Source organism: Gopherus evgoodei, chromosome 6 (assembly GCF_007399415.2).
Source record: "Gopherus evgoodei ecotype Sinaloan lineage chromosome 6, rGopEvg1_v1.p, whole genome shotgun sequence".
Taxonomy (NCBI): domain Eukaryota; kingdom Metazoa; phylum Chordata; order Testudines; family Testudinidae; genus Gopherus; species Gopherus evgoodei.
In genome coordinates this window covers 13,848,153-13,874,470 of record NC_044327.1, presented here as the reverse complement: position 1 = coordinate 13,874,470, position 26,318 = coordinate 13,848,153, and the positions used below count along the sequence as shown (strand labels likewise).

The following is a 26,318-nucleotide window of genomic DNA, read 5'->3' as shown; positions in this document are numbered from 1 at the left end:
CACATGCTGGCTCTTAGCAATTTCAATAGCATTCAGGATGCTATTATTTCAAAAGCATTTCAGTTTGCCTTTAATAGGAGAAAACAATGTCTTTTAAAATGTCTAAATGTTTCTTTAATAGAACTGGTTGGAAAATGAGGGCCTTTTCCATAGAACACTGTGCAAGGTTTTTTTTTGTGTGTGTGGAAAAACTGATAATCAAAAGTTTTATTTAGAAATGCCACCATGGTCTCTCCTATGAGGAGTTGTTTAGGGCCTCATGTTACCATTCACCACTAGGGATGAGGTCCCTGGCCCGACTACATGTGTATTGCACCATAGTGTTACCTCTTGCTGAGCCACTACAGAGCATCATGGGAGATACAATCCATCAGGGTGACCTGGCCTGTAGAGGAGAATTGGCACTTGAAGCAGCTAAGGTACAAGTCCCAGGAGCATTTCTGACGAAAAGTTTTTTCAGGTTTTGGCTGAAACTTCAGGGTATGAATGCATGTATAGGGGTGTGTTGTTGTTTTGCGCAAATGTGAAGTTTACAGCAGAAAGCAGACCCCCCCCTCGATTTTGTTTAACTGAAAAATAATTTTCTGTCAAAACAGCCCTGATGGGATCTTTCAGCCAGCGCCAGCCTGTAAACACACAGATTTTCAGCAGTGTACCAGTGTATAAGAATTAGAAAGACAAACTGACTGCTACTGAAGCTGAGGGATGTACAAACATTAACCACAGTGTTTACTTTCACGACTGAAACTAGGCCCTGATCCTACACCCACTGACAGCTTCACTGTGCACCCTCAATTAAAATATTCCTAGACACTATCCCAGGTAGAACAAAATTTCTCCTCATGTTACCATGATGGCTTCTATCCTTTCTTTTCCAGTTGTCTCTTTTGCAAAATAAGGAAACAGTGAAGGTAGGACCTCCGTGACACTGAGCATGATCATGCTGTGATGTGTGATAAATCACTTCAGTTGCTTCGTTTGCCTCCTTTCCCTCCTCCCTCATTTGTTTTTATTTATGTAAGGCCTGATATTCAGAGACACTGGTTACCTGTGTCTCCCACTTCCTACAGTTGGTGTTGGGGCTGCTAAGCAGTTCCAGAAATCACACCATTTGAGAAGTCAGTTCTTCAGGACTGGGATTTTGTCTTCTATAGCGGGATTTTTCAAAAGCACTCGGTTAGCCTAACTCTGCTCACACTGAAGTCAATGGTCAAACTCTGATTTACCCCCATTGACTTGAGTGGCGACAGCTGAGCTGCCACTGAGTGCTTTTTAGAATCCCTCCTTGCATGTCTAAAGCACTCTGCCTGCACGTGGAGCCCGGTGAAAGTCACAGTTCTGGGCAGATGAAGGGAGGTCTTCCCCTATAGAGATCATTGCAGGATCAGGGCCAGTAGGCCTGATTCTCTACAGCTGTGCACACAGAGCAAAGTGCATGTGAGCCTTGCTACTCTGAATTAACAGCAGCTGACTAAACAGCAGAAAATCAGGCCTAATGTAAATCTTAAATATAATATCAGCCACTGGCTCGACTGACTGTAGGCACATCAGCTTGAGTTCAACCCACCAAAGCAGCATCTTAATCAAGGACCACCCACCCCCACTGCTTCCCAAAATATCTGTCATTCAAAGAAAGGCTTGAAAAAACATATTTAGGTTAAGGTCTATAATTACAGCTTACTTTGCAAAAAGATTGAATGTGAGCCAGGTATGAGATAATTAGAATCCATCCACTTCTGGATGTGCTGTGCACTGGGAATAATCCATCGGTTCTTGGGCTGCCATGGCCTATACTAAATAAGACATTAAAAAAATTGTCTACATCAGTGCTTCTCAAAGTTGGGCCACCGCTTGTTCAGGGAGAGCCCCTGGCAGTCTGATCCAGGCCAGTTTGTTTACCTGCCACATCTGCAGGTCCGGCTGATCATGGCTCCCACTGGCCACAGTTCACCGCTCCAGGCCAATGGGGGCTGCGGGAAGCAGTGCAGGCTGAGGGATGTGCTGGCCGCCCTTCCCACAGCTCCCATTGTGGGAGCCACAATCAGCCAAACCTGTGGACATGGCAAGTAAGCAAACCGGTCCGGACTGCCAGAGGCTTGCCCTGCACAAGCGGCAGCACGACTTTGAGAAGCACTGGTCTACATCACACAGGCTGTTGTCCCAAAGGGTGTGTGGTCAACCATTATGTAAAAGTTAACAGAAATCCTGTTTAGATAAAGATTATTTGATGGCACTATCTATTTAGCTGTTGAATGGCTTAAACTTCTCCCCATCTTCAAAATCCAAGAGGCAAATCATTTCAGAGAGGTGCATTCATAATAAATTCCCTTATAATGACAGGTCTGATTCTCTCTTATGCTAAGGTCCCTTGATGCTGCTCTGGTACTCACAGTGCAGCCCCTTAGGAGCCTTATTGTAAATGGGCATCAGGTCCTTTGTCACTTACTGCACGCGCACACACACGCACACTCTCTCTCTCTCTCTCCCCCCAACAAGGGACACGAGCTGCTGACCATTTTAGAATTTTTTTTTAATTAATGCACAGAAAGGGCTAAAAAGTGGAAACTTTTTTGTTTTAGTGCCACGTGAAGGAAACAGGACTGGTGCGGTCTGGGTAATTGCAGCTCTTCTAGTGTAAGGCTGCCCCTTAGATGTTCACGGCACGAATGAGAGATTCATTCTTTTGAAAGAACCAGAACCCTTCTAGGATCCAGGAATAAGTTTCCTGCTGCTGTTGCAGTATCCGCTCTGTGGGACGGAGGCTTTATGGAGAACATATTGCTCTTTTTTTATTCCCAGGCCTCTTTTCTGGCTTTACAAAAGTGCATTGCAAAGTGTACAGGGGGCCCTGAGGGGTGGTGGCCTAGGGCTCTGCAGTCCTATTTGTCCTCTGATACTCTTCCAGCTCAGTTTTTCTCTTCATGGCTAGCTGCAGCTCCTGCTTGATCACTTGAATCTGCTTCTCTAATTCAGCCAGCTCTTGGATCACTGAGGTCCCAGCACTATTCAGGGGATCTGCTTTCCCATTCGTTGTCAGGGGTGCTGGAGTCTCTCCCCTCAGTTGGGGTAGGGGTATGTCTTGGTGCTGTCTGAGGGTCACTTCGTTTTGCCCTTCCTTGCTGCATATGTATTTCCTCCAGTGACAGTTGCCTGGGTTGGCCGTGTTCCACACCGCATGCTGGCTGTTACCCGGGTTGGACCTGCACAAAGAATCGCTCTTTAAAATGAAACCATAACAGTTGCAGAGAAGGCCTTTCCCTGAGGCCTGCCCAATGTTCCCCGACTGTGCAGTATCCACCATTAAACACCTGAGCTGCATTTCTGACCTCACTGACATTTCAATTTATTTCCTGAAAACATGGCTTTACAAAAGGGCTCTGACTCCAAAAAGCTCAGCTGACCTGATTAACCTTTTTTTGATTAACCTTCTGGCTGGCACAAATCATTTTGGCTGAAGAGGAAAAATCTGAACGTGCAGTAATTTATATAGCACTTTGCATCTTCAAAGGGCTTAAAAACAATGACTGAGAAATGCTCCCCAGGCTGCAGTGAAGTAGATAAATACCATCATGTCCCATTTACAGACACCATTTTATAGATGATGAAGAGGTTCATCTGCCCAAGGCCATAGTGAATGTCAGAGCAATGTCTGGATCTCAAGAAGTCCTGGTGCCCATGCCCCTTCTCAGATCACTAAACCATGTACCATGCCTCTTCGGTGAACTTGATTCCTAAGCTGCTAAGTAGATAAATAAGGAACTTCTTATATGTGGTTCCCACTGGCAGAGAAATCTGCAGTGACACTGCATCCTGGATGCTCATACAGGCGTACAAATGATCAGATGAAGCCAATCTGCCAGACTCTCTAACTGCCTGGAAACCTCTGTGGCCCAGCTACTGGAGAACTTCAGTGATTCAGTCTTGAATGTTTCCATGCTACCAAAGATGCCTCTGTGAGAAAAGCACTAACTTAATTAGCAAATGAAATCTACCCGAGTACTCAAATGACTTGCTATAACAGCAGAAGTGGAAGGGTGAATCATTCTTATTAGGGACGGACCCAAACTGAAACCCAAGGTCCCTCAAATCCCCAAACACTGGGAGTTTCTTTATCCAAATCCAGATCTGGATCTGACTTTTGCAGCTTGCTCCTAATTCTGATAATGGACTGAACCAAACCCCTGCATCTGAACTCTCCTGGCCATTGAGACATTAGAAATCTGGAGCCAGATTGAAGAGAAGCCCAAATCACCAAATTGCAATCTCAATAAAACCAGAGCCAATGAAACTCAGGAACATGAAAAAGCAGCGTATGTCACATTGATCTCATATGGGATCAAAGCTGAGGAGGGATGATGGGGATTGTCTAACTAGCCTGCTTTAAAAAGGAAAACGGGCTATGGATCTGAAATATCAGCTTGAGTGAAAAGTTAGAAGCATTTCCTAAATTTTTCTGTCCTTCTTTTAGTTTGTTAAAACATGTTCAACCCAATGCTCTAGGTGTACATACAAACATTTTACCAACTGCAATGTGATAGAGTCTGAGTGCAAAAACCTTTGCAAATCCCCCTCTGCCACCATCAGCCATCCCTCCCTCTACCCAGGGTGAGCTGCATGTGGTGTGACAGGAAGGTGACCAATCTCCGGCTATGAGGAATAAATGAGAAATGGGCCTACTGTGGCGGACACCTCACTGATGGCATTCACCATCCAGCCAGGAACTCTTTGCTGGGAGCTTTGCTTTCCCTCCGCTGGTGCAGTCCTGGATGGGAAAAGAAGTGGTCCCAACCCATTTCAGGCTTTAAACCACAGCGTGACTCCATCACTTCAGATTACACCCAGAAATCAATGGGCAGCTGGTTGGTGCAGGCCATCGTGTGCTCCCTCCTCAGCAACACTCCAGAGGAAGCAGATAGCCTTGTCCTGCATTCTGGGTGTTTTTAGGAATAGCACTCATGAGTGACTGCCTCGATCTTTCCCACCTCTTACAACCCAATACAAAAAGAGGCTTCACAGGGCTTGCCTGGTGCTGCTCGTGGTGGTGGGGAGTGTGAAGAGGGGATGGAGGCAGTCGCCTGTCATGGGTTCACCCATTTAGAGTTTAAGGTAAGCAGGTGCTGAGAATGAGTGTGAATGTGCAGGTCTGCAGGCAGTGTGTTAAAAAAGTCTTTCTGAAGTGATGCCTGAAGAAGATATCAGAGGACCCTTCTCAAGGGAAATAACACAACATGAGTTAATTCCATCACTTTTCCCTTTCTGACCATTTGAAAGATGACAGCCTTCTGGAGGAATAAGGGTGTTCTCATCTAATTAATTGGGGAGCACAGCACTGTCCCTTCCAATATTCTGACTCATTACAGCTGCATTCCAGGTTACTGGGAGCCTTGAATTTAATTCACCAGGGTCCCACCCACAGTGGAGTTAAAAGCATGATAAGCACAAGTGTTTTTGAACAGGCTTGTTGCTGGCAGGGTTCTAATTAGAGATGGCAAAAGTGCCTTTATGTGAAAAAGCAACTTTTGTGAGGTTTCTCCCCACCCCCCGCACACCCTTAATCATTCTGTGTGGGAGTCAGGGTCTTGGCAGTGTGAGAAGCACAAGGTTTATTTTGAACCAGTTGGCTTCTGAAAGCAGCTTGTGCCTCAGAACGTTGTGCTTTTGAATTTATGAAGCTGCCGTGGGGGCAAACTGGGCTTGTTATGGGAGAAGACAAAGGAAGAGTGTGGCCAGTAGAGAGAGATACTAGCTGGCTCTTCCAGGGGAGTCAGGCAGCCTTGCCTGGGGTGGATCACGTAGCCCTGCAAATGATCCTGATCAGATGGTCAGAGTCAATTATCAGACCCCCCCTGAGAAGGAGTTGGGGAGTGTTCTGCTGGGAAGGAAAGTACAGCAGGCGAGGAGGCAGCTCCTGTAGTAGACCCAGGAGAGATTCAAACCCCAGGTAGAAACTCTGTAGGTACACTGGGAATACGGATCCAGCCTATGGAGTCCCAGAGTGGGGGAAGGACTCCAGGGAGGAAGCCCTGAAGCTCAGGGCAGCAGCTGGGCCTCCAAGGACAAAGTCTGGAGGGTCATTGCAAGGGTACAAGAGGGAAGGGTAACCCAGGAAAAGCAAAGGACCTTTTTGTTCTGTGTTTCCTTTGGGATTATTGTCAGTTTGTTACTAGTGGCCTGCCTGCCTGCCGGGGGGGAGGCCAGATGTGGGGTGTTGTGGAGGCTGACTAGGGTGACCAGACAGCAAATGTGAAAAATCGGGACAAGGGTGGGGTGTAACAGGAGTCTATATAAGAAAAAGACCAAAAAATCAGGACTGTCCATATAAAATCGGGACATCTGGTCACCCTAAGGCTGACCCTCCCTCATCTGTCAATCAACCAAGAATTTTTTCTTGGTGTCATTTCCATGGCACCAAAATTTAACAAAACCCATGAGTAATTGCTTGGATTGTGGCCACAGAAAGAATCTTTCCCAGATACTACTAATGGAGATTTTCGCTGCAAGTGGCCAGAGTAGTGTCTTGACATCTCTTTGCATCTGTACTCCTCTGTTGTCTAGAAGTATTTCCTAGCAGTTCCACATAAAAAAGATGGTATTGTTATGACCGGTGTCACTAGGTGGTGCTGTTGCATGAAGGATATGTCTATACCACAAATGAAGGTGTGAATGTAACAGGTAGCCATATCCTTGCTAGCTTTAATCGAGCTAGGTGGGTTAAAAAAAACAAAACAAAACAGTAGTGAAGAAATGTTGGCATGGGATAGTCCCATCATTATGAGCCCACTGGGGACTTTAGGTTGCTGCCCAAGGCAGGGTCTGTGTGCTAAATCTTTACTACTCTTGTTAGCTAGATTAAAGTTAGTGCATGTATGCCTGCCCATACTACAATCACACCTTAATTTGTGATGCAGATGTATCATCATCTTTCCAATTCTTTTTCTTAGTATGTGAGCAAGTGTTTAGTCTTAGGAAGATGTGCTGTCGTGTTGTCTTTGGTTATGCAGTGTTCTGTGTAGACACAGCTTCTGGAGACATGCAGCTGTACAAACAGGAGGAGAGTTTGCTCTTTGAGTTGGTCTCTAATTAGAGTCAATGCCTGAGGTGGAGTTGCTCCCTGTGACCTGGGCTGAGCTGAGATTCCTGGGAGAAGGGATTGTCCTGCATGCTATTTGACCATTTTAGGACTGGTGTATATCTGTGACTAGAACAAGTTACACTTAAGATATATCTTGATTCACAGCTGGCAATGAGCATGGGGGCTGGTATTGGGTTTTGGATTTATGATTGCAGTGTGGATAAAAAATACTAGGAATCTGTATTAAACCAATAAATATCCATTTCCCGCTTCTCTTTGGGCAGCTAAAGAACTTCAGCCTGTAACAATATCGTTAGCTAATAATCAAAGTACTATTTTTCTGTCTTGATTTATCTTTATCTCTGGGAGACATTTAAGTTCATGGTCAGATATCCAGTTCCAACAGATCTAGTTCCAAAATAAGCCCTTTTTTCTTACCTCTTATCTACTCGTTTTGTCTTGGGCTGGTGTTTGTCCTCAGTGAATGAACTGTTTAACGCGCGGTGCAATCTCTAGAAGAAGTGAGACAGGGCAGTAATTAAACACAAGAAAAGAGAGCCCCTTCCCCCCGGGGGCAGGCAAACAATTGTCTTTGTGTGGACTCAACCTGAATGTAGCTTCTTATTTTGCACATTTCAGGATACAAACACAATGCCCAGCTCCTATTCGTTGTCATAAAGGTCTCCTATTTCTGGAGCAAGAGTGGTTGATTTCCTGATGTACACTGTTTTTAAAGACTGTCTACCAGAAAGTAATGTATCCATTAGATAAGATACCCCAAGGCAGAAAGATAAATATATCTCCCCCACTTTATTACAAGCACCGTGCCAAAGGAGGCGAACCCACATTTTATAGATGCATAAAAAGCTTGGGAATCAATATACTGATAAATGAGATGTTACTTAGAATTCATGCTAGTTTGTAGCATATTAAAATTCAAACTGTCCCAAAGCTCAACAGGTTTTGGTTCAGGCTTTTTACACAAACTAGTTGTGTATCTTTAAGAAAACAAAAACGCACTGAAGAACAACCACCCTCCCCCTCTTTTTTTCATATTCTATTATTTATAGATAAATGGTTGCCTTTGCTTAATTTGGACCTTCCAACAATGACTCAGTCCTCAGACAACCAAACGAGGTCTTCCTCGAAATGCTTTCACCTGACTGGTGCTGTATAAGATACAAAGTTCCACAGCCATTCTCCTTTATAACTTGTTCGGTGCTACTGACAAAATACAACTTGTTGCTGGAGTCGGGCTCTCACTGGACTTCTAGCAGTTCACTCTAGGCAAGATCCTCAGCTGGTGTAAGATGATGTAGCTCAGTTAAGGTCAATGGTACTGCATGGTGATACACAAGCTGAGGACCTGATAGAATTGAGAGAGGCAAGCTCTACGTTCCAGCAAATGCTGCCTTCGCTCCAGGGATTTGGAGCAATCAAATTTTTGAATTGCTTCGCTCCGGCTCCAGCTTCAGCTCCAGGCAAAAACCTACTGGTCCATGGTCCAGCTGTCGGCTCCACTCCAAAGCCCTGCTTCGCTCAATTGTATACAGAAATACAGTCCAGGAGTTTCCATGATGGCTCCTATGAACACCTCTAGACTGTGGTAGGGCTAAAGATGCCATCTTCCTCTGGCATCTGGAAACATAAGATCCAAACATTCATGGGGGAAAGAAGGGGGAAAATACCCCAAAACTGACCCTGCTCACCTTGGGAAAGGCAGTTTCACAATGCAGCTAGCACAGAAAGCCAACTGCACACTGTTTGGGTTATAAAACAGTAGCGATTGAGAAGCAAAAAGAAGGGAGAGTGTTTCAGTTTACACTATGTACTTCGTGATAGCAAATACTTCAAGTCCCCTCTGATGCTTCTCTCTCTTCACTGTTAAATTAATCTTGATCTCAAACTCTCATACGTAGTCCCTAGCATCCTTCTAACGCCAACTATCAGTGACCTTCTCTGTACCTCTTCTGTAGCTTCCTGACAGTGGCAGGACCAAATTAAATATGAACTCCAGATAAAACTGTACCATTTTTCCATATCTACTGGTAGTGTTATTGTATAGTTTCCTACATTGTTTTCTATCCTGTTTTTAGTCCAAACATGTGGGCCTAGATTCTTATATGCACTACTTATATGCCTCTTTACACTACTAAGGGGTCTTAATGTAAATGAAAATAAGGCCTCCCATTTTCAGTGCAGCTGTATATTGAGCAGCATATGTGGAAGTCTGGACTTCTCTTGCCAATGTGCAGCACCATCATCACTCCTCTGAGCCACCTAGCCCTCTTGGCGGTTACTTTGAAAACTTTACCTGCAGTGCCACAAGTAAATGTTCCCATCCCAGTGTCTACTTCCTCCCCATTGTCGTTAAAGAGTGATTGACTGGTCTGAGAAATAACACTGATAATCTTTAATTGGTTCCCCTTGATACTTAATAACAGAAAGGGTGCTAGAGACACTAGACCTGCTCCGACCGTAGTCATTGGTAAAATTTGCACCAACGTCAACTGCAACAGGTTCCTTTAGAACAGCAAAGCTACTAATAATAATCTAAGCCAGAGTCAATGCCCACTGAAGCCAACGGTAGTCTTTCCATTGACTTCAGTGGCTTTGGATCAGGCTTGTACTGAACAGCTCTGGAAACATTTGATGGATTTACCAGCGAGCCTCTTGAATACGTACCTGGCTTGTATGGAGCCAGTATTTCAGCCTGGATTTCTTTTTGATTCGTGGTAGGACCAGTCTGTGTACTACATGTTCTCCAATGGTGGTGAGAATGGACAAGACAAATCCAACGCATAACATCACAAAGAGTCCGGAGAAGTGGTTAATACCCATTTGCAGAGTCTGTGCAAAATAAAAATAAAATGCCCCCTTAGTGTATTTTAATATACATAGTACACATTGCATTTTCAAATGCGTAAATATCATCTCAGTGAGCATGCATTAGCCAAATCATAACAGGTGCATAATGGACTGATTCACACTAAGGCCCCTTTATACCACCCTGGCTGCCTTAAGAGTCTTTGCACTGTCAGAGTGGTGAAGAGGGACCGTGGGGTCAATGTGAATCTGTGCCACTAATGCTTTTTCCTGGGACACTTAGATGAGTGGCACATATGAGACACCTATACCAGTGGTAGCTATGCTATAATCTGGAACTACTAGCACTGCTTGGCTGAACATCATCCAAGGATCGAGGGCCAAGGCTTTAGTCAGCAGAGAGTCAAGAGTGATCGTTAGTGGGTTTTTGTTTTTGTTTTTAAAGGCAGTGGTAATGATTTTCTAAATGCAAAAGAGGGAAGTATTTAAGGAGAAACTGCAAGTAGATGTCATATTCATGGCAGCCTCAACTCCCTTAATTAACTAAGCTGCATATCCATCCTCGTTTCATTGTCATGAAAGTTGATTGCAATTGAGGAAAAGGGGAACAATTTTCTCCTCCACGCTGTAGTTTACAGGAACTGAGTAGAATCACTTTAAATAGTTTGTGAGCTCTCTAGTGGTGCTTGCTGTGTTCTAAGTTTTCAAAACCAAGCTCTGTGTGTGTGTGTGTGTGTGTTAGTGGGGAAAAGGGCTAGGCCTTGCATATTTCGTATATTCGGTATTACTTAGTCACGTCTATATACATGGTAATCTGGACCACGTCGGGCCCGTGTGGTTCCTTCATGTTATAGTCTTCTGTGTAACAGGGAATATTATGTCCGTTCTTTAACCATTGCCCCCAAACCAGCTGAGGAATATTGCCAAGAATAAAAATCAGTGCCCATCCATTAAAAACAGATTCCCCTATGGTTGTAAACAGAAGAACAGAACATACAGGTTAGCTAACTCTGGATTTCTAATAGAGAGGTAGGACTGTGTCTTTAATTCACACTCTTTTAGGGATATGATATAACCCTGGAGTGTTAGGCCTTGTCTATACTGGGGTGTTTTGCACTGCAGTGCTATCCCAGCATTGGGATGATCAACATATTTGGAGTTCTCTGCTGAAAGCTACCTACTTGCTCAATGTGCCGCTGGGCAGAATTTCTAGAAACAATGTGACTACTTATGAATCAGAGGTTCCAGGTGCTATAATAGGGAGTAGAAACGATTCTTCTAAAGAAGATAATTGCAAAACAGGAAGGCTCCTGGAAAAACTTAGCAGCATCTTTGGGAGTAGCTAAAAGGGTATAAGCTAAAGCTTCACCATCATGGATGCTACCCCTACCCTCTCCTGGGATCCCTGGCCTTTGTCATCATGATCCTGAAAGATGTCCTAACCATTCCAGAAGGAGGGACCCAGCTGACCTTGCCATCTCTATTGGCTCCAGTTGAATCACAAACCCAACCTGGGATGAAATGGGATCGGACTTTAACAACAGCTCCAGACCATCTCAATTAACCTCTTCTCTTTTCCCCATCTTTGATGCCATCTAAGAGACTGTCAAACAAGGGGGGGTATTCCTTCTAAAAAAACCCCACTCCACCGCAAGGGAAGGGAACAGGCCGTATGCAAAGTGGATGTTAGTGTCCATGGCCACATATGAAGTGGTGCAGCAGCCTATAGGCAGTAGAGATCCTTCAATGGCCTGATCCGCTGGCTTTGTGGCTGCTTTAGGCTGCCAAGCAGCCATGTCACACCTGAGAATCTGGGCCAGAATAATAAAACCCTGGCCAACAAAGAGCAAAACCTGTGAATAAATCATAGTCCTAATATCAACCGCCACCAGACAACTGAAGGGTCCAGAATGTTCGTCCTTGATCTTGTTCCATTTCAACACCCTTGAGACTGAAGTGCAGAAAAAATAGACTGGGCCAGATTCACAGCTGGTATAAATCAGCATAGATCCATTGTCTTCAATAGAAAGTGATTGGCAAGACACTCAGTATTGCCAAACATTTTGTCAGCCCTACTGAACTGGGTACAGGCGAAAGAAATCTCAGCAATAGTGTCTCTGATGTATTATTATTTGTTGTTTATGGTTCTTTAAATTGCCTCAAACAAGACATCTTTTTTTATTAGCCCATGAAATGCCAAAGCAAGCATGAAAAATACTTCATCTGGTGTTAAAAAAGAAGATAAACAAAATGAAGCAGCCACCCTGCAAAGGCCACATTTTAGAGATAAATTTCAGGAATAAGTTAAACAGGACAAGTAGGAGGGGAAGGAAATAATTACCACACCATGGCTCAGAGAGTATGAAATGATTCAACACAATAACAGGTGTGCAAACTATTATAAATTGCTAATGTTCTTAGCTGTTTATACTGCACAATACACAAATCAAGAGAACAGAGATGCAGTGCATCTTATTATATGTTGCTCTCGTTTTACATCACCGCACTTCAGAACGACAAGCTTCACTGCTTACTGTGTATAATGCATACATGTTCAGCTCTGTTTTCAGACAGAACAGACAGAACTGAATAAACTGGTTTTTCTATATCACAGCTGACTTCTGAGCAGGATTGAAATGTACAATGGTTTGTCATAGATCATATACTGCCAGCAGAAATTCCTATATTTTTATTTGTAGCATATTTGTATTGCAGTAGCACCTAGCAGCCACAGTTCTAGACCAGGACCCAGTGTGCTAGGTACTGTACATCCACAGAAGAAAAAGACAGTCTGTGCCTCAAAGAGTTTACAACCTAAGTTCAAGTGGTAGTAGCTGTGTTTTGGGAGCAAGAGGTTCTGAAATCTATCCCTGCTGTGGCCATGAAGTTCTGAGCAACCACAGTGGGCACTCAAGTGATAACTCTGCCCAAGAGGTGGCCATGGAGTTATGATGTTATTCATTACTCTCTCCAAACTGTTTGCTACTAAGTAATGGGAAAAATAGCAGTTAGAAAGGTGTAGAAATGCAAGAATTAGGAAAGTCTGTATCCACCTATTTATACATCCTTGGAGAGAGAGACGTACTAATCCCTCCCCAGCAATTCCTTGCAAAATGCTAACTTTTTAATGTGTGTGTGCACATGTGCATTTTCCTTTCAAAAAGGTGATGGTTTGTGTTTAATGGTTCTGTGCACTCAATGCCACAAGTCACCTGTGAGCAGACAAAAATATCAAGGTAGGTAGAAGAGCTTAGAATCAGCAGCAGTTTAGATATTTCTTTAAGCTTTGCCTGGAAAATCAATAAGTCCTCTGACCTTCCTGCTAAAGGAAGTCATGTTTTGTGTCCTCCTCCCTCCTCCTGGCTGTATTAGATTTGATGGCTAATCTCCGTCTGCTCTCAATGGACCAACCTTGACTGTTTACGAACCTCATGAGTCTTCTTTGCTAGGCTTCCCAGCAGATTTATTACAGAGACAAGGTGTGTGGGGTGATACCTTCTACTGGACCAACGTCTGCTGGTGAGAGACACAAGCTTTTGAGTTTCCACAGAGTTCTTCTTCCAGTCACCTGGTGTCTCTAATATCCTGGGACCAACAGGGCTACAACACTGTATAGCAGCTTTATCACATTCCATGATGATTTGCTGTTGGGGGCTAAACAGCAGCATTAGTGATGTCTTTTTGTAATAACCATAATAAGTAACATCCTTTGTATAGCACCTTCCACCCCAGGACCTTAACGTGTTTGACAAGGATCAGTGGCTTAACTTTCATACCTCTACGAGGTCGGAATCGTTACCCTCCACTTCAGAGGGGGTAAGATGAGGTACACAGAGGTTAAATGACATGCCTGTGGCTGCAAGAAGATAGCAATAGAGAAGGCAGATCTCCTGAAGCCTAGTTCTGTCCTTAATCAGTAATGCATCCTTCCTTCACTTCCATGGGGCCTCATGAGTGCTGGTTACTCTGGGTGCTCTCAGAAAGGATGTTGCATCAAAGTCACAAAATATACATTTAGCCCCATTTGTGTAGGTCATCTTTAATTCGGCATGGTAAAGAACAGTAGCCACTGCACTGATCCAGATACTCAAGGTACAGAGGTGTCCAATTGCTGTTCATTGCAATGGGAGTTGGGCACCTAAATGCCTTTGAGGAGCTAGACCTGGGACTTGAAGGGCCAGATCTTCAGCTGGTACAAATCCGAGTAACTCCATTGAAGCCAGCCTGGCCCCAAGTATTTCCTTAGAGAAACAAATGTCCGTCTTGCTCTCAGTAATTCAACATTGGTTTGGAAAAATACCCATGGACTTTGATAATGATCTCTCTTCTTCCCAGCCAAATCCATAATCTAATCCCTCTCAATAACAGTGCAAGGAACGATAACAAACACTCCATCAGCCCTCACTTTGAAATCCAAGATCACTTCCTTAGCATCACCTGCTGATGAATGAGGTGCAGCATCTTTGCCTGATTCATTAAGTAATGAGCTAAATGAGACCACTTGCTTTTTAGGAAAGGAAAGTCCTTGTTCAGTTTGAACAAGCTGCTTCAAATTCAAATCTGTCATCAATTTTCCAGTGTATTCTTTTGAGCTCTTCCTTGCTTTCCCAGTCAGCATACTTAATCTCATATATGCAGAGCTGGGTGAATAATGGATTTTTTTCCCCCTTAGGTTGGCAGGCAATTTTTGGAAAAAAAATTGTTTGGGTTGAATCAAACTGTTGTGATCCAGCTGCGTCCTTCAAGCAAAATATTATTGACTTAGAACAAAAGCATTTCAGAGAAAACACATCTTAAAAGCAATAAATCAGAGTACACACATCTCTGGCCCTTTCTCAGGCTTACCATTCCCTGGATCTGGAAAAGCCTGGTTCTTTCTGACTCCTTCACAGAACCTGCCAGGGTTTGTCTACACTGCAATGGAAGACCTGTGGCATGGCTGGCCCAAGTCAGCTGACTTGGGATCATGGGGTTCAGGCTACAGGGCTAAAAATTGCAAGGAAGATGGGCTTGGGCTGGATCCCAGGCTCTGAGACCTGGTGAGTAGAGTGGGTCTCAGAGCCTGAGCTCCAGCCAAGGCCCCCTGTCTACACTGCAATTTTGAGCTCCACAGCCCAAACCTGGCAAGCCTGAGTCAACTGACCTGGGCTCTGACACTTGGTGCCATGGGCTTTGTATTGTAGTGCAGATATAATCTCGGTGTCAGCCTGTTTTTCAGACAGCTGCTCACCATGGGAGTCCATGTATCTCCCCATAACTCTAACCTGAAGTGACCATCTCTTGAGATCCCAGGGTACAAGAAGTTTCACAACTCAATCTTTGTCCTTCCTTCCACCTAGAGGAATGGTTTGGTGACATTGACACCTGTCTAGGAGTAGCAGGACTGAGATAACTAACTTACTGTACATGGGCCACCAAACAGACTGTAGAGAGAAATACCCTTCAGTCACTCCTGAGCTTGAGTTGAACCGGTTTCCTAGAGAAGGAAGTCTCTAAAGCCCAGTACTGTGCTGTTGAGACATCCACACCCCTTCTTCAATGGCACAGGCAATAATTACTCTATGTAAAAATACAGCCAGTGCAAACTTTGTCCAATAAACCAGGATGAGATTTTGGATAATCAAATCGAGGTAAATTTAAGAAGGGAAATCAAGTCCAGTGTCCAATTAAATAAACGAGAGAACCTCCCAAGAAATTATTCAAATGCAAGGAAGCCGTGCAACTAACAAGAGATTCACACAGAGAAAACACTTGCTATCCAATGCCAAGTCCCTCAAATACCCTAATCCTAAAAGAATGCCACGGGAAAGAGAGAGAACAAACCGACCTCTCAATGGAGTATAAACTAGCCCCTTGTCTGCAGTAGGGTTTCTATTGCTGGCCCCACTGCTGAATGGTACTGGTGGTTGCAATGGTGAGATGTTTGAGGGCAAAAGTGTAGCATAAACAAGGGCAATGAGTCTTGCTGCAATGGTTAGAGCCAGAAATAACACATATTTTCCAGGCTCGGTCATATAGCTCAACAAATGCTGCTGAGCCCTGATCATTATGAATCCTTCCATCCTAGTCTTTGTTCTACCCTCGCCAGAGACTTGATTTTTTTCAGTATAGAAACATTCATTCAAGGCTAGAATTGCTGCCTATGCCAATTTGGACCTGAGACTACTCAGATACTAGGCTCACTTGCTTTTCCCATGATTTAGAGATAATGAAGAATATCCTACGGATAGGGACACTTACTGGTAAGTGTATTGGGCAATGTAAGTTAATTAAGTCATTCATAGGAGCCTCTACAAGGCAGGTCTTCCAAGAATTATTTTCTGGAGCTAGCCAGCATTGACCGACATGATAACATAACCCCTGGAAGGATGAGCAGAATCCCCTAGGAGGCTAACTGAGGTGAAAAGATGTCCAAGAGAGCTGGCTGTATTTTAAAGAAGTCTTATTGAGGGTGCTAGATTAACACATCCTGATACGCAGAAAGAATAGCAAATATGGCAGGTGACCAGCTTGGCTTAACAGAGAAATCTTCGGTGAACTTAAACTCAAAAAGGAAGCTTACAAGAAGTGAAAACAAGGACAGATGACTAGGGAGGAGTATAAAAATATTGCTCGAGCATGCAGGGGTGTAATCAGGAAGGCCAAAGCACAATTGGAGTTGCAGTAGCAAGGGATATGAAGTGTAACAAGAAGATTTTCTACAAGTGTGTTAGCAACAAGAAGGTGGTCAGGGAAAGTGTGGGACCCTTACTGAATGGGGGAGGCAACCTAGCGACTCAATGCTTTTTTTGACTCAATCTTCACAGATAAGTCAGCTCCCAGACTGCTGCACTGTGCAGCACAGTATGAGGAGGAGGTGAGCAGCCCTCAGTGGGGAAAGAACAGGTTAAGGACTATTTAAAAAGCTGGACATGCACAAGTCCATGGGTCCGGATCTAATGCATCCGAGGGTGCTGAGGGAGTTGGCTGATGTGATTGCAGAGCCATTGGCCATTATCTTTGAAAACTCGTGGCAATCGGGGGAGGTCCCAGACAATTGGAAAAAGGCAAATATAGTGCCCATCTTTAAAAAGGGGAAGAAGAAGAATCCGGGGAGCTACAGACCAGTCAGCCTCACCTCAGTCCCTGGAAAAATCTTGAAGCAGGTTCTCAAGGAATCCATTTTGAAGCACTTGGAGGAGACGAAGGTGACCAGAAACAGTCAACATGGATTCATAAAGGGCAAGTCATGGCTGACCAACCTGATAGCCTTCTATGATGAGATAACTGGCTCTGTGGATGAGGGGAAAGCAGTGGATGTGATATATCTTGATTTTAGCAAAGCTTTAAATATGGCCTTCCACTGTATTCTTGCCAGCAAGTAAAAGTAGTATGAATTGTGTGAATGGACTATAAAGTGGATAGAAAGCTGGCTAGATTGTCAGGCTCAATGGGTAGTGATCAATGGCTCGATGGCTGGTTGGCAGCCGGTATTAACCGGAGTGCCCCGTGGGTTGGTGCTGGGGCCAGTTTTGTTCAACATCTTCATTAATGATCTGGATGATGGGATGGATTGCACCCTCAGGAAGTTCGCAGATGACACTAAGCTGGTGGGAGGAGTAGATAAACTGGAGGGTAGGGATAGGGTCCAGAGTGACCTAGACAAATTGATGGATTGGGCCAAAAGAAATCTGATGAGGTTCAACGAGGACAAGTGCAGAATCCTGAATTTAGGATGGAAGAATCCCATGTCCTGCTACAGGCTGGGCACCAACTGGCTAAGCAGCAGTTCTGCCGAAAAGGACCTGGGGATTACAGTAGAGGAGAAGCTGGATATGAGTCAACAGTGTGCCCTTGTTGCCAAGAAGGCTAACAACATATTGGGCTGCATTAGTAGGACCTTTGCTAGTAGATCGAGGGAAGTGATTATTCCCCTCTATGTGGCACTGGTGAGGCCACATCTGGAGTACTGCATCCAGTTTTGGGTCCCCCACTACAAAAAGGATATGGAGAAATTGGACAGAGTCCAATGGAGGGCAACGAAAATGATTAGGAGGCTGGGGCATATGACTTATTAGGTGAGGCTGAGGGAACTGGGATTATTTAGTCTGCAGAAGAGTGAGCAGGGATTTGATAGCAGCCTTCAACTACCTGAAAGGGGGTTCCAAAGAGGATGGAGCTCGCCTGTTCTCAGTGGTGGCAGATGACAGAACAAAGAGCAATGATCTCAAGATGGGGTTTGGAAGGCTAGGTTGGATATTAGGAAACACTATTTCACTAGGAGGGTGGTGAAGCGCTGGAATGGGGGTTACTAGGGAGGTGGTGGAATCTCCATCCTTAGAGGTTTTTAAGGTCAGGCTTGACAAAGCCCTGGCTGGGATGATTTAGTTGGTGATGGTCCTTCTTTGAGCAGGGGATTGGACTAGATGACCTCCTGAGGTCCCTTCCATCTCTAATCTTCTATGATTCTTCTTTGTGAAAGCATAAATCACCCTCCATCTGCTGGAGACTGGGCCCAGATTTGCTCAAACGTTTTGGCATTTTTGGTGAATTTCTCCAGGAATGTAGTCTGAGTTTTGAATTCGTTATCACAACCCAAACTAAGCAGACAGGACCGGCTCTAGACACCAGCAAACCAAGCACATGCTTGGGCCAGCACAATTCCAGGGGCGGCATTCTGGGTGGGTTTTTTTATGTTTGTTTGATTTTTTTGCTTTGGCAGTTGCACTCTCAGAGGTTTTTTTGTTTTTGTTTTTGTTTTTGTTTTGCTTGGGCTGGCAAAAAACCTAGAGCTGGCCCTGCAGGCAGATGTCACAGGGTCTCACCTTTAATTGCAAAGGTGTTTCACAGCTCTATTGACAAAGCATTGTGCTGGGAAAAATATTTAAGACATGAATTTTACATGTATATTTATGTCATATCAGCATTCAGGTTAAAAAATATTACATCTATGGAGAATGAGGGAGTTATCTGCATTTTTTTAAATGAACATCTTATGCATCTCAGTTTATCCATTTGCAGTCAGACAGGATAATAGCAAAAAGTTTACTAAAGGATGCTGGTAAGGAGGAAAACAAACAGCAAATGCAACAGTGCCAAAGATAAAATACAGCTGGAGAATAGGTAAGGTCCTGGAGGAAACAATGGTCACGTTGCGATTTTTTATTTTTATGTGCATTACCATGGTACCTAGGAGTCCCAACCATGGACCAAGATCCCATTGTTCTGGGCGCTTTACAAACAGAACGAAGATACAGTCTGTGCCCCAAAGAGCTTCAATCTAACTGGGGAATGCTCCAGCCTGGCTCCAGCATGGCTAGCAAGGTCTAGTCTTCCCAGGCCCAAAACAGGGTCAAAGGGGATACTAAAACCACAAAGATCCTGGTCTAGGAAGGAAGTGGGTTGAGTGGTTAGCGGTGGCTGGAGAGGAGTCTCTGACACAGAGACAGAGAAAGCTGCAGGGGTCTGTCACTCCATGCCTAGAAGTAGGAAGGTCTGGCCTCAGTGGAGCTTATCCAACACTGGCAAGGAGAGAATAAAGTGGAGGAAGGAGCCAGACAGATAGGCCTTTTGCTGTTTTCTCCCTTCTCTCCGCTTGCTATGTACTTTGGGTGACTGACTAATGCTTGGTTGTGAAGAAGTGATGTCTGAATCCCTTTAACCAGCTTGTTGGTTAAGTCACAGGCCCCTGGAGGCAAACTGTTGGGTTAGTGCTGTTGGGAGCTGGGAGTGGGAGGCCACTGAGAGTCCCCTGCAAGCGGCTTTGTTTTTTGCTGCCCCAAGCACGGCTGGGCATGCGGATTCGGTGGCGTTTCTGCGGGTGATCTGCCGGTCCCGCGCCTTCGGCGTACTCACTGCCGAAATGCCAACGAAACCGCGGGACCGGTGGACCTCCCGCAAGTGTGCCGCCAAATGCTGCCTGACTGTCGCCCTCACAGCGACCGGCAGGGTGTCCCCTGTGGCTTGCTGCCTCAGTCATGTGCTTGCTGCACTGGTGCCTGGAGCTGCCCCTGAGGGGAAGTGAGAGAGGGGAAGTGTCACCTGGAGGGTAGGGATAGGGCGACTAAAAGGGGTCTAAAGTTCAGCTCCCCCTGGAATTGTGACGGGTTTGAAGATTCGCAGAAAGGGGAAACACACAGGTTGCAAACACAGTTAAACTGTGAAATGCTCTTTTAAGAGAATTTTTGCAGACTTTTCTCCCTACTCTTCCCTTATCTCTTCTCATATCCATATTCTTAGCAGGCCATTGGGAATCTTTGACTGCTTTGATAATGCCACCATTTCTACCTGCCTCAGACAGATATGGTCTGAGCTGCTACCACAGGACCCAATGATCCTGACCCAGGTCTCTTAGCATCACACAGGACTGGGCTAAAACTACATAAAGTGCTTGATTGCAAATCATGAATACCATTTCTTTCAGTGGGCTTTGGATCAGTCACAATGTTACTGCAGTGTTTACAGTGGATGGATGTGCAGGAGCACTTCTCTTTTTAGTTTTGTGTGTTTTTAAACTGGTTATAATCAGAAAAATGACAAGAATTACATGGTTTCAATATTTAGTTTCTCAATATCTGTGGATCTCAGGTTGCTATTTTATCCATTTCAGGTCAATAAATTGTTTGCTTTCCTTCCTGATTCATCCCTCATTAACTGAGTACAAGTAGCACCTAAAAAGCACGTATGCAATGTTTCTTTAACAAACGTCTGTGGAACCTTTTTAATGTTAGAGACACTCTCTATTGAGGTAATTATGTGCTGTAGTTCTTAATGTCTTGGTCGATCCATGCATGTTTACAGGAGACAAGAGAAAAGACCTACATGACCCCTCTCAACTGACACCCTCCCACCCTTAAAAAAAATAAGACATCAAATAAATGATTTTAAATTAATCCAGAAAATAACAAAAGAGTCAAGGAGCATCTTCTCCGCAGCTTGCCTGGGCAGGTCCTATCTATCTTTCCCTTTTCTAATCTATTCACTGTCAGATTTATGGTGGCACAGCCAAAAGTCCTGAGATTTTAGAGACAATCTTCAGGACCTGAGAAATCCACCTCTAAACAAGAGCCTCTTGTCAAAAGTAGAAAGAAACTCCAGCCATAACACTGCTCTACAGCCAAAATGCTTCTGAAATAAATGTAGACCAACTTTACTAATTCTGGGTCACTGAGAACGAAAATGATGCTTAAAATTGTTGATTGGCTCTAGTTTTCAAGATATGCTATTGGGTCAGTATATACGACCCTTGACTTGGGAATGGCGGGGGATAAGTGAGTTATAAAGGGAAGGGATCTCAATTTAAACCAGAAATGACTAAAATACATCTTTGAATGGATCTATGAATAAATCTCTGACTGGGTTTGGACAGTACTTGCTTTTGAGGCAAAACAATGAATGATGCAATCTGAAGCTAGTATTGCATCATACATGATATGAATTGCGTCATGTTATTCCTAGAAGTCATGGATGATGCAATCATAACGAAGCTTACATCACTCTGCTGAACAAATTGCCCTATATCAGCTCTAGAAATCATACAGTGTCATGCTCTCTTATTTGTCAGTGTTTGATTTTGCCAAGGGACACATTTCTGTTTAGCCAAAGTGAGCAGAGATGCCTCGTACTTGTGTGAACAGTGCAGATAACTTCTGTTATGTTTGTGGTGAAGTGACTTTTGCATCACAAAAGCACAGTATAACCACTATGGTTAAGAGAGCCTATCACCTTTATTTTGGCTGCAAAATTGGAGATCAGGACAAGAGGTGGGCCCCACACATATGCTACAACACTTGTGCAACAAATCTTCGCCAGTTGTTATTTCTGCATGGTGCCTCCAGTTGGGAAAGGTGTGTCAAAGAAGAAAAAGTGGACACTGCATTATCCAAACATTCCATCAGCTATACACCCAGTACCCCACGGAGAAGGACTACCGGTTCCTGATGCACCAGAATCATTCTCACTTGAGTCAGATGAGGAAGAGGAAGAGGATGAAACTTCTGGTCCTGAACCATCAATGTCACAGGACCCACATTTTCTCCCATCCTCCTCCTCTGAACCACACCTCATAACACAAAGTGAACTGAATGACCTTGTCAGGGATTTGGAACTACCCAAGAGTAAGGCAGAGCTGTTGGGCTCCAGACTACAGCAGTGGAATCTCCTGGCAGGCTATCAGGGCAAATGGAGCCCATCAATGTTTGCAGACTATTGCTGGACAGTGACAAGAGATGCTCCATTTAATTAATACAAGAGACAAGCCAAGAAGCGCCGAGTAGACACTGAATAGGACTAAACTATGTACATAATAGTTTTTTGCCTTTTGTTTCATAATAAATTTAATTTATATAACCCTTTTACTGATTTTTAATGTGTTCCATAAACAGGACAGGTGAAATATTATCATGTAAAGCAATCATAAACACATGAAAAGACCTAGGTTTACAATTTATGATTAAAACTCTACTATCTACACAATATACATAGACATAAAATGTAAAAACTTAAATATTTTAGAAACAGTAGCCAATCAGTTGTTTTAATTGTCATATTTGAATTCAGCACATCAAAATACATAATAAATAGCACATTTTATCTCTGAAGCAGACGACTTCTCAAAAATTGTAGACCCCAGTGTAATTGCAGAACTGACTAATGTTGGGGATGCCTAAAATCTGGATCTGAATTCTAGCTCTAGCCAAAAGTCTGATTCAGAAATTCAGTTGGCTCAATGAGACGCTGATGCTACAGGTAAGGTTCCTTATATCCCCACTCTCGCTCTAGACCCTACACACGCAAATAAAATGCTCTAGATATGGTGTGGTGCAGATCTTACAGCTTTGGGTCTCAGGTGGTTTCTGCTTTTGTCTGTACTCATCTAATATATTCATTCAAAAATTGTCTGGATCACTAACAACTTTGGGAGGCTGCTTTTTTGTTTTTTGTTGTTTTTTGGATGGGCGTGAAATGCTGTGATGGGTTGACTTGTAGAGGAGAAAACATGGAGCAACGTGTCCCACTCCTGAGATCTCTTCTGCCTGACACTAAAGATAGGTTATGTGGCTGTACAAATGTTGTTTCAAAAATCAAAGTTAATATAGCTCTAGACTGGATTAATTTCTCCAGAGGCTCCTGACAACCAGATATGTCTCTTGCCCATTAGAACCCTACTTCTCAGTATGATGGCGAGTCCCTCGCCCACCTACATCACTGAAGGTTTCAAAATGAACGAGGGGGTTTAATGACGACTAGACATCTGTCAGTCAGTCTGTGAGAGCTGCATTGCCATCAGAATGCCAGTGGACACTGATTCTATTCAATTCACTTTCATGAAGAGAGTCGGCTATGGTCCATGTAGTGCAAAGTCTGAACAGCCCCCTGGGGCTGCATGCCAATGCATCTGTGTGGGTGAAAGTGGAAAGAAGGAGGGGAAATTCCATGTTCAGCAGTTCCAGTGTATTTTTAACAGCAGAGATGAGAGTTGTGATCCATATGGCACATTGCCAGCTGGTGGACCCTATAGGTCTTGTGACAAAATGGCCAATGTTCATATGGTGGGTTCTGTGCTTTTTTTGGGAGGGGGGCAGAGGGACCCTAAAACACCCCTGCTTTTGGGCACCGAAGGCCCCACTAGTGGCCCGAGAAGGTGGTAGAGCCAGCCCCTCGCAACCCCTGCGGGTTTCTTACCCTCTTCCCCCTTGGGAGGGGTTATCCTCAGTCCTTAGACACTGGGGGAAGAGAGTCTCCCTTACTTTGGTTCTCTAGTCTTTCAGATCTCACAACACACCTCCAAGCTCCAGTCTTCTTTTCTTTTTTCCTCTGACTGCCTGAAGCAGGGGGGTTTTATTAGGTTTTATTAGGTTCCTGACAGGGCATTTAATTGACTACTGGTGCTCCAATTAACCTGTAGCAACCCTTCCTAGTCTACAGGGAACCAGGCCTTAATTAGCCTAGGGCTTATATATTTCCCCTCTACCACTGCTCCCTGGCCCTCCCGTATCAGTCTCCAGTTGGAAGTAGGTGAGAGAGATGGAGGCAGACAGAGGTTAGGGGTTGTGTGAATCAGACACTGAAGTCATTCAGTTCATCTGTTTTATTGTCAATGTAACTCGGGGAGAGGCAAAAGAGCATTTCACTGAAAGTTGAGATTCCCTGCTCTGTGGGGAGTTCTATACTCAGGCTTCTGGGTATATGTTAAGAAACCCCCATTGCTAACAACCACAGAACTACAGTCCTGTATGATTAAATTCCATGGTCAGAAACTCTAAAATTCAGTTTAATGAAGCTCCCTTACTATGGTCCCATGCTCCATGCAGTTCTATACTGGGGCTGAAAACAAACATTGCCCTGCTTCCATGGCAAAGCTTCCAAAGGACTCTTCAAAAAGAGACTTGTCAAATGAATTTGAGACTTGGCTGCCCTCTTTAAAATGTAAAAGCTTAACAAGCCAATTTAACATTTCATAGGGAAGCACTCAAAAGTCAAGTTTGACCCTGGCAGACAAGGGTTTTCAATTTTAAGAAACTTGTGCTAATTAACTGCCATTGCCTATTGGCAGTCTTGCTCTGGTTTAATTCAAGAGACTTGTTTTCAAATGTAAAATAACAGGAGGTCACAGAACGAACAGGCTGTCAAGAGCAGATATACTGCATTAAAAACCTGGCCGTTCCCCAAGAACATTTCCCTTTGGATATTAATATAGTTTCCAGATAAACTGGATCAGAAATTGCCTGGACTAAGCTTCTCCCCTCCCTCCCTCTGAAATTTATTTTCCTGGAATTTTGCTGAACATTAGAGAGACAAAATTATAAGTTTTTATTGAGGGAACTAAAAAAGTGTTAATTAGGTTCGTGTTGACATTAATGAAAATACTAAACACTGATGCAAGCTGCAAAATGTAGGTACGGATTCAGATCTACAGGCCACCAAAGTTCGAGGCTATTTGTTGGAGTTTTTTTCTTTGGGCCAGTCTCTAGAACATGCTATTAACAATTAGTGATGGATAAACCTCCAATAGCTTTAGTGGTTCAGTTAGATCAAGGAATTTAGATGCTCATCTGAATTTTTTGGGCCTAGGCAGAACTGGGGAAATGGAAATCCTACAAAATCAGGCTCTTGTGTGGAATTTTCTGGTCACTCTTCCAGATACCCATGTAACACTGAGGGCTGGGGTAGGGTTGGGCTAAATCAGCTGAGGAAGGGACAGTGGATCCATGACTGTGTACTTCATATGAACAGGAATAGATAGTTTGTGTCAGGGTACAGCACTTTGGAACAAAATGTACGTAACATCATAATTTCTAAGCTACAAGTTCTTTCTAGGTTCCTCAAGACTTTTTGATTTCTTTAATTCACTTTTTAATCTTTTAACCCTTAGAATCTCCCAAGAAGACTACCTCTCTTCTCATTCATATTAGATATCTTTTTATTCTAAAATGGACAGTAATCTCAGCTGCTCTAAAAATTGTCTTAGATCCGTTGATTTCAGTAGAGTCACACCAGATTACTCCAGTTGAGGATTAGCCTTTGTTATACTTTTAGTTTTACTAAGTTATTAAATATGCACGACTTTGTTTGTACAATGAAAGCTTAAAGCCCCCATTTTTAGGTTCTAAAGTTCCAATCCGCAAATAAGAAACTGTAATTAGCTGAAATCTTTGTTATCCTTGTAGCAGAAAGTACCCTGTGAGTTATACAGTAGGCACAGTTATTTTAATAGACTAGCTGAGATTCCCCTAGTCTGTTCTTTTTCCTGTGATATTCCTGCTGTCAGCTACTTCAGAGAGTGACCTATGTGAAACTAAAACTAGTCACTGTACAACTACACGAAACTGATTCCTCTTAACAACGTGTACCTGCATCTACAAAATCTGCCCAAATCTGCTGTTCTAACCACATGCTGCAACATTACACATTGTATTCTGCTCTAACAAACGTACAGAACCTACGTGATGCAACTTCACCATCCAATACAACCAGGCAATCTTACTCCTGTTATCTCTGTGTTCTGTTCTCTACCACACCGGTGCATAGCTCATTGAGCTACCACTTCAAGTCTAAGACTGTAATCTCTTCCAGTCAGAGACTGTCAGCGCAACCCCCAGACACTGTCATTTCTATGACCACTAAATGGATTGCTTACCTCAGTGACAGCAAAACTTCTTTTCCCACATGGTACTACCTTGTACCACTTGTCATGCAGCACATCCATGAAGCCATGGGACTTGTATTGGCTTATCAGCTCAGATATATTTGACGTCAGTGGAGAATTTGGGGGAAGGCCAATGCCGTATCCTAGGAGAAAATGCAAATACAAGGTTTTTTAGTTTGGTTGGTTTTGGTTGTCTGTGAGTAGTTGGTATCAACACATCCTCTTCAGGTATGTGTGTTGCACACCTAGATGCGGTGCTTTGCTCCAGGATCCAAAAACCAGGTCCAAAGCTGT

General features: G+C 43.8%; 1 protein-coding gene across 1 annotated transcript in view; it reads right to left on the bottom strand.

Annotated features, from left to right (window-relative positions):
* Positions 1-2,559: 2,559 nt before the first annotated feature.
* Positions 2,560-26,318, bottom strand: part of GRIN3A (glutamate ionotropic receptor NMDA type subunit 3A) — a 96,879-nt gene continuing 73,120 nt past the window's right edge. The window contains 4 exon segments of the mRNA XM_030567908.1: positions 2,560-3,200; positions 7,511-7,584; positions 9,758-9,922; positions 26,016-26,167. Of these exon segments, the coding sequence (XP_030423768.1) occupies positions 2,864-3,200; positions 7,511-7,584; positions 9,758-9,922; positions 26,016-26,167 (728 nt within the window). The 3' untranslated portion in view covers positions 2,560-2,863.